The 10,589-nt window shown below is 33.3% G+C and overlaps 1 protein-coding gene across 1 annotated transcript; it reads left to right on the top strand.

Moving 5' to 3' along the window:
* The first annotated feature begins 4,228 nt into the window (after positions 1 to 4,228).
* LOC140437600 (facilitated trehalose transporter Tret1-like) lies at positions 4,229 to 10,038 on the top strand. The gene is made up of 2 exons (XM_072527208.1): positions 4,229 to 4,457; positions 7,326 to 10,038. The coding sequence occupies exons 1-2, from the start codon at positions 4,319 to 4,321 to the stop codon at positions 8,681 to 8,683; spliced, it is 1,497 nt and encodes a 498-aa protein (XP_072383309.1). The 5' UTR covers positions 4,229 to 4,318; the 3' UTR covers positions 8,684 to 10,038.
* The last annotated feature ends 551 nt before the right edge of the window (positions 10,039 to 10,589 follow it).

Genomic DNA, 10,589 nt, shown 5'->3' with positions numbered 1-10,589 from the left:
TGAATATTGGTAGGAAATTGTTAGAATTAGTAGGAAATAAAAGCTTTAAAGAGTGGCGACACATAATTGTTTCACACTGGTATTTGCCTCAGCTCATTGAAAAACACAATGCAACCAAAAATAAAAACGCTTACTGGGAAACTTCCTTCCAGTCAACCATGTAGCAAAATTAATATGTATTAGATAGACATTTTCTAAGACTAAGGAATGAATCCTGTCTTTTATTGGTGATAGAATAAGCTATTTCAGGCCAGATGGTATTACAAATTACAGCCAATAATCAGTTGCAGTCCATTTATCTCGCAATCCTCCACTAGCTGTTCCATGTCTCTTGATGAAGGTCTTATCCTTACCGCCGTTAAATCCTTTCGAGTCCTTGGGAGTTTGGCAAATTAGATATATAGCAGCTCTTGGGCAACACTTGATAGGCCCCTTATTTGCAAATGGCTAATTTAAATATAAAATAAATAATAATATAAAAATTAGGAAAATGACAGCTAACTTTTCAAGATGAAAAAAAAAGTTACTTTGCGTTCAAATCGTCAGTTTTAACTGGACTATCTGCTGAAAAAAAAACCAAACAGATTTGATTAGTTTATTAATTTCCCTAAATCACAACGTCAATATATTGTTCATTTTATCGCTTTTTCAAATTTTAGAAGTAAAAAACACGAATTTATTTAATTTTCGATCATTTTTTGTGAAAATTCGACCAATTTTCTACCAAAGTGTCCAATTTTCGGAATATTAAACCGAACATTAAACCTTGGAGATGTTTCTCCACCAAAAGAAGAGATCAGGTGACAATAACCAGTATTAGATTAGGTCATACTAGTGACATATTATTATAGACTATATATATTATAGACTAGAGTTTTCTCTGTAGCAAGAGAAAGTAGAACTTATATATTATAGACTAGAGTTTTCTCTGTAGCAAGATGCAATTACGGTATCCCAACAAACCTAGAGAAAGCACTCAGAGCAAATTGTTGCTTCACAAATCTACTTAATTACTTAAAGGCTAGTAATTTTGTAAATATCTAATATTTAGTATTGTAAAAATTTACTTCCTGCTAATAACCTTCTGGTTGATGAGAATTTGTAAACAGAAAAAAAATAAATTATAGTATTTAATATAATGTACATCACGAAGACATAACCTCTAAGAAGTGTTCTATAATGGCATATTAATCTCCAAGAAAAAATGGATAGTTTCACTCCAATGGAATTCCTGGTTAATACTATGGTAATATGTATGGAAACGGTGATAAGCAAAATATGCAAGGAAGATCACAGTTTTTTAATATTGTAAGGTTTTTAATTATAAGCAATTTTAGGTTGTCCCTTGTTTTTTCTCTATTTTTATTAAAAACTAAATTTTACGCACATAAACAAATTTTATTTTATGCGTTAATATATTAATTTCCTAGATTTTTGACAGTATGTCATTCGAACGAGTACATACCGCTCTGTGAATCAGTGTAAAAACTGGCTGTTTATCGCGGTAAATACCAGTTTTTAAAAGTATTTAACCAACAAAAAATAATTAGTAATTGTTGTGTAGAGTTTTTAACATCAAGAGCTGTAATATTATTCGGTAAGAAATTGTTCATTAATACTTTTCTAACCAAATCATTCAGCTGTGTTGATATTTTTTGTCACATTTGACATAAGCTAGTCCTATCAAGGACTGGTTCGGCAAAGTATTAGCCAGGCAACCGGTAATACAGATAAAGATAATAAAGAGCTGTAATATTATTCGGTAAGAAATTGTTTATTAATACTTTTCTAACCAAATCATTCAGCTGTGTTGACATTTTTTGTCACATTTGACATAAGCCATATCAAGGACTGGTTCGGCAAAGTATTAGCCAGGCAACCAGTAATACAGATATGCGATACAATTGCTGCCTATCAGTCGAAACTTTATTACAAGAAAACCAAAAATAGATTACTTTTGACTACATGAGTAACAACTTAAATCAATGTTCTCCTACAGTTAGCAACGCCATGTCTGGAAACAACATTATCAGCAATAATCCAAATTCATACGCAACTGCTCTTTTTCTTCTTAAAGTGCCTATCCGTTCCGGATGTTGGCGATCATCACGGCTATCTTTACTTTATTTATTGCAGCGCGGAACAGTTCAGTGGTAGTCGTGTTATACCACTTTCGTAAATTTTGAAGCCAGGAAATGCGTCTTCTTCCCGGTCCTCTTTTACCATTTACTTTCCCTTGGAGAATCAGCTGCAACTGCTACCATGTCAAAACCCAAACCGAAATATCCCAAAAAAGATCAAGCCATATTAATACATGCTGAACCAAACTTATTACTACTCGACTACGTCAAAGCTATAGGTAACATTGTTAGCCCCAAAAACATATGCTTCGCCTCAAGAATTTCCAATAATCGGATATGCATCTACTTAACAAATCCTGAACTTGTCGAACATATTTTAACAGAATCCCCTACGATTACAGTCAACTCTGTAGATCTACCCGTAAGAAGACTGGTTACACCAGCCAAAAGACTAATAATCTCCAACGTCTGTCCATCAGTACCTTATGAAGTTATAGAAAAACACCTTCAAGATATAGATCTTCAACTTGCTTCACCAGTGTCACATATTAAAGATGGAATCCCCGGTGATGAATTTACGCATATTAAGAGCTTCAGAAGACAGGCATACGTTACTCCAACCAAAGATTGCGTCGAAATTGAAACCTCATTAATAATTCCATTCGCCAATAATTCGTACAGAATATTTCTCTCCACCGACAAAATGGCATGTTGCCTATGCCAAAAATATGGACATATAGCAAATAACTGTAAAAATCCCCCTAGCAATCCTCTCTCAAATGAACGAACGTCCACAGCTGACCCCGTTCCTGCTACCCCAATATCAAACAATATGGCACCACCAAACACAACACAAAATACGGTTCCTAGTCAACAGATAACAACTGTCGATATATCCACCACTTCTATTGCCGCAAACAATGAATTTCTTTCTCCTACCACTGTTCAGAAACGAACTCGTTCTGACTTCAGCGATTCTACCTTTCAAGAAACAAACACATCTACTAAATCAAAGACATAAAAATGCCTTTACCCGATGCAAAAGTGCATAAGAAACATAAAACTAAAAAATCCAAGAAAGTCGCACCCGATCAATCTAAATTAACCGCCTCCTCTGTTCTCACAATCAATAATCTTTATCAGAAAATCCAAACTTATTCTCTTTACCGGTTGAAAATTTTCTTGCCTTTCTGAAAAACTCATTCGGCAGTAATAACCCTCTTCAAGAAGCACAGCAGTTTACTCAAAATGTTGGATCACTACTCGACGACATGTTTAGAATATACCCTTCACTGGAAGATAGAAAAATCAAGAATAGATTTACAAGAGTTTCTAAGAAAATTAAACACCAACTTAATATAGACAATTCATAAATTGGAAGCACAACATCGCAATCTACAAATAATGATGAGGATTATCCGACTCTTCTCTAACCTCTCAACGTTGTCAATGTAAAATATATTTTACTTTCACGTTAGTGTATTGGCACTGCGATGGGTTCTACCCTCGCTTAGAACGCTTACAACAATTAATAATACAAAAGCAGATATCATCTGCCTTCAAGAAACCAATCTCAAAGAAACTCTCAAAGAAGACGTAATCTTAAAAATTTTGAAGGTTACCATTTCCTTCGGACTACGTGTACAAGAAGTGGAGTAACATCTATCTTCGTGTCTAATGATTTATTTTTTATACAATATATCCTAACTACCAATTTAGACGCCATAGCAATAACTGTCTGGTGTCCCGACCAAATAACCATATGCAGTACATATATTCCACCTAATTATAACTTAACAGAAACATGTACTTTACCTTTAACTTATAACTTAGTGATAAAACTGTTGTATTATTTAGTCAGGTTCTAAGCTTATAGATTAACTGTAGCAATTAGTAACATGTGCTTATTGTAATTACTGTACACAATATTGTTTGTGTCAATGGTCTTTGCAGCCGAGACACATTAATTTAAATAAAAAAAAATTCCTAAATTAATATCTAAATTTATGTTAATTTTAAAATATAAATTACCAATTTATTTACATACAATATTTTCAATAGTTATTTATTATCATTATATAATCTTAAAGAATACTGAGATGTAGAAAATTTCATTAATTTTAATTAGTTTCAAGTTTACTAAAGAAGATATCTGATATCAATTTATTATTGTCTTGCGACACCGAATTATTGAAAAAATAATATGCTTTCGAATAGTGGTGTTCAGATTTCGCACTATGACAGACAACCAAATATCTAAGTCTGATAATTGTGAAAATTGTATTTTAGAAGATATTAACACATGTTCTGATAATAATGATGTTAAAGTTGCAAGAAAATCGGATACATTTTTTCTGTATTTTACCGCATTAACTGGTAAGTAAATATTTTATATAAAAAATAATATATATATATATATATATATATATATATATATATATATATATATATATATATATATATATATATATATATACGAGGGTAGATTGATATAAAACTAGCCTTTGATAGAAAAAACATGTTTTTTGGAATTAAATCGATTTATTTCTCAACATAGTCCCCTTTTAGCTCGATACACTTAGTAAGACGATGTTCCAATTTTTTTATCTCATCCGAATAGTACTTTTGCTCGAGCTCTTCAAAATGGGCCGAAGTTTCAGCGACGACTTCATCATTTGTTGCGAAACGGCGTCCTCCGAGCCATTTTTTTTAGGTTTGGAAACAGGAAAAATACGGTGGGTGTTCAACCAATTCATAGCCCAATTCGAATCGAATCGATCCAATAATGCTGCGTAGTACTCACCATTGATTGTTTTTCATTTTTTCAAGTAGTCGATGTCGCCTGATCACTTTGCCGGCCGAATGTGCACTCTTTGCCTTCTTCGTTGGCCCTTCGCCGCGTTTGCGCCACTGTTTCGACTGTTCTTTGGTTTCCGGTGTATAATAATGCACCGAGGTTTCATCAACAATGATAAATCGGCGAAAAAAATCCTTCGGATCGCGCCGTATCATCGCCAAAAGCGTCTCCGAAGTGGTCACACGTCTTTGCATTTGATCGATTGTCAGCAAACGCGGCACCCATCGCGCGGATAGTTTTTTTATATCATAATGATGGTGAATGATGTTGTGTACGCATTCATAGAAAATGTTTAGGACTTCTATTAACTCGCGGAGCTTAATTCGACGATCTTCCATAATCATGTCACGGACTTTGTTGATCATTTCGGGCGTGGTGACTTCATTTTGCCTCCCGGGAAGCTCATCATCAAAAACACTCGTACGACCACGAACAAATTCAGCTTTCCAAAATTTAACTGTTGATATATATATATATATATATATATATATATATATATATATATATATATATATATATATATATATATATATATATAGAAGATAAATACTTTTTTGGGAAAACGGTTAAAAGAATATAGGCTATGTGTACTCTTTATTCTTTAATTTCAATATTTCGTTGGAGCTCACCAACATCATCAGAGAATGCTACAGTTATATGAGAAATCATAGTCTTTTAATATGATATATACTTTTAACGCAAGGCTGATGCCATATCGATAGCTGGTCATCATTAAAAAAAAATACAAACATATTACATTGAAAATGGTAAAAACAAGCTTACATGTATGTATGGCTGCTTATAACTTAGCTGTACCGTTCTTATGACAACCGAATAGTGAGAAATACGTATTTGCGATAGCTTTCCAGCTTTTATGCCTTTTTTTCCTTTCTCGTTGCAAGCAATGCCATTACTTCTTGCCTTTGTTTGTTTCTACTATGTATTGGCACTAATTAACTTTTCTGATTATTTGTTCAGGGCTTTTGAGATAGATACCTAAACAGGAACTCAAATCATCATCCAGGCCAAAAACAAGGTATCATCAAAACTTTGGCGGAGAGGGCGAAGAGAATTTGTGATCCACAGCATCTGCAAAGTGAACTTCTTCATATTGAAAAAGCGCTCACCTCTAATGGTTATACCAGAAGAGAAATACATAAAGCGATGAACAACGTCTCTAGAAGAAAGTACGAAGAAACAGAATGTATAGGTAAAGCATTCTTGCCCTATATATCGGGGGTAACGGACAGAATTGGGCGAATACTTAAAAAAGCCAATGTAAAGACCATTTTTAAGCCTACAAAGAAAATTAAAGGACTGTTTAAGATCGTTGAAGGACAAACGAGGCCCATCAGCAACGGCCGGAGTATACCGAATACCATGCACATGCGGAATGGTATATGTGGGAACCACGAAAAGACACACAAACACAAGGATAAACGAACATAAAAGCCATAGTCGTTTAGGACATATCGACAAATCTGCCATTGCCGAACACGCTTTGGGAAGCGGAGAACATCGGATACTGCTTGAAGAAACGCAGATGCTGGATAAGACATCACAGTACTACCCACGGTTGTATCGAAAAGCGGTGGAGATATATAAGCACCCAAATAATTTTAATCGGATAAAAGAATGACAAAAAATCAACAAAATATGGATACCAATATTAAAATCCACAAAAACCCTTCCCACAAAACACGAAGAAAGAAAAACTACTACAAACGACAACACGCCCCCCCACGTTGAAACCAGTGGAGGGGAGGCGAGTAGAAAATATAAATATGGCCTCCGCAGTACAACGCGGCGTCAGTTTCAGGTTACAAGCGAAGCAGAAACATCTCCAGAAGATGCCAACCCCTAGTGTTGGCGAAACGCCGAGAACTAATCTCAGAAGACAACGGCCTAGCAGTCAGAACAAACAGTTTAACAAATAATATCCTTGTCTTTAGATCAATACGCCTTTGTGATCATGCAAAGATCATCCCCTCTGAGATCTCTAGTTCTCTCTAAAAACAAGCCCTCATTTAAAACAGTAAACGGCGAAAAGCACAAGCCACGTGACCATCGACGGTATAAATTAACCGTCCGCTTTTCCCAGTAGCAGTAATGCATTGATTAGTTATCAGTGTAGTAGTGTCTGAGGAAACTGAGACGCCGGAAGCCCTAAAAAAGACATCAGAAAGGATGTCGAAAGCTCGGGTCAGTAATAATCGACGTGGTTCAACCCGGAAGCCTATTGAGTTTAATATTAATTCTTCTAATAGTATTATTCTTAGTTTAAGGCTTAATATACATAGATATATATATGTATATATATATATATATATATATATATATATATATAAATATATATATAAATTTATTTATTTATTTATTTACTTTAGGAAGTTTGCCATGGTTTGTAGGAGGAATGTCAATAGTATGGGCTTCACCAGCAATCACAAAATTACAATTAAATGATACCGAAGTAAATCCAATAGGAAGACCAATAAAGCCAATTGAAGTATCAGCGCTACTTGTATCACAAGCTATCGGAGGTATAATCGGGACCCTTCTACTGCCGAAATTAGCAGATATTTATGGAAGAAAACGAAGCTTGCAAATTTTAAGCTTTGTTATGATACTAAGTACTTCTGGGGTAGCATTTTCCACGTATGTCGGGTTCATAGTGTTTTGTGCTGCTATTACAGTTGTAGCTTTTTGTGGAATCTGGGCCATCTGTCCTATTTATATAACAGAAATATGTGAAGATCATAACAGGGCCAAGTTTTCTTGTTTTATGGCAGCTTTAATTCCAGTTGGGGAGTTGTTTTGTTATATCATAGGTTCGTTGTTTAGTTATAAAACTTACACGATGGTTATGACATTACCCTTATTTTTACATCTCGTTCTATCTTTGCTTTTACCAGAAAGCCCTATATTTTCTCTAACAAAAAATAAAAAAACTGACTGCCTTATTGCTCTTAGAAAGCTAAGAAGCAATAAATCTAATGAAGAAATCAAGATTGATTTCGAGAATATGTGTGTTAATTTAGCAAATATTGAAACAACAGGGGGATTAGGTGTTAGTAAACTACTAAGTACACGAGAAGGCCGAATTGGTTTACTCCTTAGCCTTTTGCCAATTTTTATACAAAATCTATGCGGTGTTCCAGTATTAATGCCACTAATGGCTCCGATTTTTAATAAGTCAGGTTCAAACCTCTCTGGAAATACAATCGCTATGTGTGTAGGTTTGGTTAAAATTATAACTTTCATTACAGCATCTATGGTAGTTGAAAAGCTTGGCAGGAAACCGTTATTAATCATCTCTTCCTTAGGAACTGGAATATGTATGTCACTACTAGGTATCTTTTTTTACTTAAATCATATTAGTTCCTCTTTTGTTCTGCAATTTCAATGGGTTCCCCTTACATGTATCCTTTGTTACTTTGTTTTGTATGGTTTCGGACTTGGTCCTGTACCGTACTCAATGATAAGTGAACTATTTCCATCTAATTTAAGATCTGCTGCTTCTATGATAGTTCTGACCAGCGTGGGTATTCTGATTGCGGTATATTTAGCAGTATTTCTTACATTAGCCGAAGCAATTGGAATTTACTGGTGTATGGAAATGTTTGCAACTATGTCTTTCATAGGAACAGTTTTATTTTACACGATATTGCCGGAAACAAAAGGAAAGAGTACCGAAGAAATTCAAGACATGATAAAAAACTTAGAAATCTTAAAAAAACGTATATAAATATTACATTATATATTTTATGTAAGTTCCCCAATAAAACCAATTAAATAAAATTACTACCGTAAAATTATAGGTGGAGTACTGTCGAGATTAAGTTATAGATTATACATTAATCAAAATACATTGAGTTAGAATCTATGGAGAGGGCATCACGTGACCTCACTTCGGCCATATTGTTATAATCGTTTTGACAGATCGTGTATGATTGTTTACGTTTGTTGTTTTTCGAATATTTTTACTTGTATAATACTCTTCTAAAAACTGTAATATTATATTGTGATAGTCCATAGTAATGGTTTCTTGTTCTCAACTTAGTTGCAGTAGCGGAAGCAATGTTAATAAAAAATCTTCAGGAATAACGTTCCACAGCTTAGTATACAAATATGTAAACAAAGTAATGGCCCGTACTTTAGAGAATAAATTAAGAGTATTCATAAAAAATGTTATAACTAAGGTAGATCGTGCTATTCTTGAGAATACTCAAATATCTTCATCCTGAATATCTTAAAATTTCTTATTAACTACTGCAACAAAATTATTTTTATTTCTACACAGTATTTCCATTGTGATATTCGGCAGATATTCAATTTTGTTTTTTTAATAATAACTTTTCTGTATCAGTTTATTTGTAGTTATCAAATAAGATATAAGTTGTAAAACGTATATTTATTTTACCTTTTAAAATATTACTTATATTATTATCTCTTCTAGATACAACTTGTTATTTGACTGTATTAATTTATCTTTATGTATAATATGTTGTGTTTTTAGTGTTTACCGTGGGATAAATAAATCATAGTTTAATAAAAATAAATTGCACTTTTTAGATTATGATTAAATCTTCTGAATAACTAGTCATATTTGTATACTAGTTTTAATATTATCGAGTCCGGCCCTGATCTCATCGCCATATTGGTATGATCTTTAGCCACACCTACTGGCGAAGTTTTTATTATACACGTTAATATGCTCATAGCTTCTTCATAGATTCTAACTCGATGTCAAAATAGCATTCTGCTCCCTAATTTTCCATTTTCTAATTAATACTTGGTCAAACTCAATTGAGAGATCATAAGTTTAGATTTTATTCGTTTCTCAAGTTGTTTATTTAATAATTTAATGGATCACTTATGTCTACAATAAAAATGTGTAATAATAGTGTACTGTAAAAAAATCTCGAACATAGAAACTGATATCAGAAAAAGGCGTATGAAATTATTTGGACACCTAAAAAGAGCAACAAAAAGTGGTACAGTAGGCGATACTGTAGACTAGAGTGAAGATTCATACTTTGTTTTCTGCATATTTAACATTTAAATAATATTTTTCAACTTGAATAAAATAATTTTATTATATATTTATTATTTTTATAGATTTTTTGTAGATTTTAATAAGTTTACATGTTGTAAAACGGACTTCCCTTGTCGCGTAAGTGGACTTTTCTAATTGTTTACTGTAATTGCTATTTTATCAAAAGCCATATTTAATCTGTGCCAATTTAGAAATCTTTTTTAAGTATAAATGAGGCGTTAAGCGCAATAGTGGCCCAACCGACAAATTTTCAGAATTTCACTTTTTAGTAGAAACGACCTATAAATATTGCGAAGTTTAAAATACACTAACAGCCTAACCCTAATTTAGTTCCCCAGGCCACTTTAGACCACTTTTGCATTTTGATATAATTCTGCATCTGTAATTCAGAATCAGTTTTATGTGATAATTTACAGTGTTTACAAGAGCTGCATTCATTGAGACTTTTATAGTTTTAGAATGATTTTTGACTATGTATATTATTCCAAAATATGAACTGAGTAACAATTCATCAATCAAAGTGGCTAATTCCCGAGATGTTACCCTACTATAGTACCTCTCTGTAAACCGATTAGAAATTCTGGGGCTCTGTACC

The sequence above is a fragment of the Diabrotica undecimpunctata genome, chromosome 3 (genome assembly GCF_040954645.1).
Source record: "Diabrotica undecimpunctata isolate CICGRU chromosome 3, icDiaUnde3, whole genome shotgun sequence".
In the NCBI taxonomy this organism is placed as follows: Eukaryota; Metazoa; Arthropoda; class Insecta; order Coleoptera; family Chrysomelidae; genus Diabrotica; species Diabrotica undecimpunctata.
This window is presented reverse-complemented; position numbering and strand designations above follow the sequence as displayed.

Bases quoted from the DNA above. Each gene is read 5' to 3' on its own strand.
- LOC140437600 (XM_072527208.1), top strand. From the start codon at position 4,319: ATGACAGACAACCAAATATCTAAGTCTGATAATTGTGAAAATTGTATT. The intron at 4,458-7,325 runs GTAAGTAAATAT...TATTTACTTTAG, and splicing joins GTATTTTACCGCATTAACTG to GAAGTTTGCCATGGTTTGTA.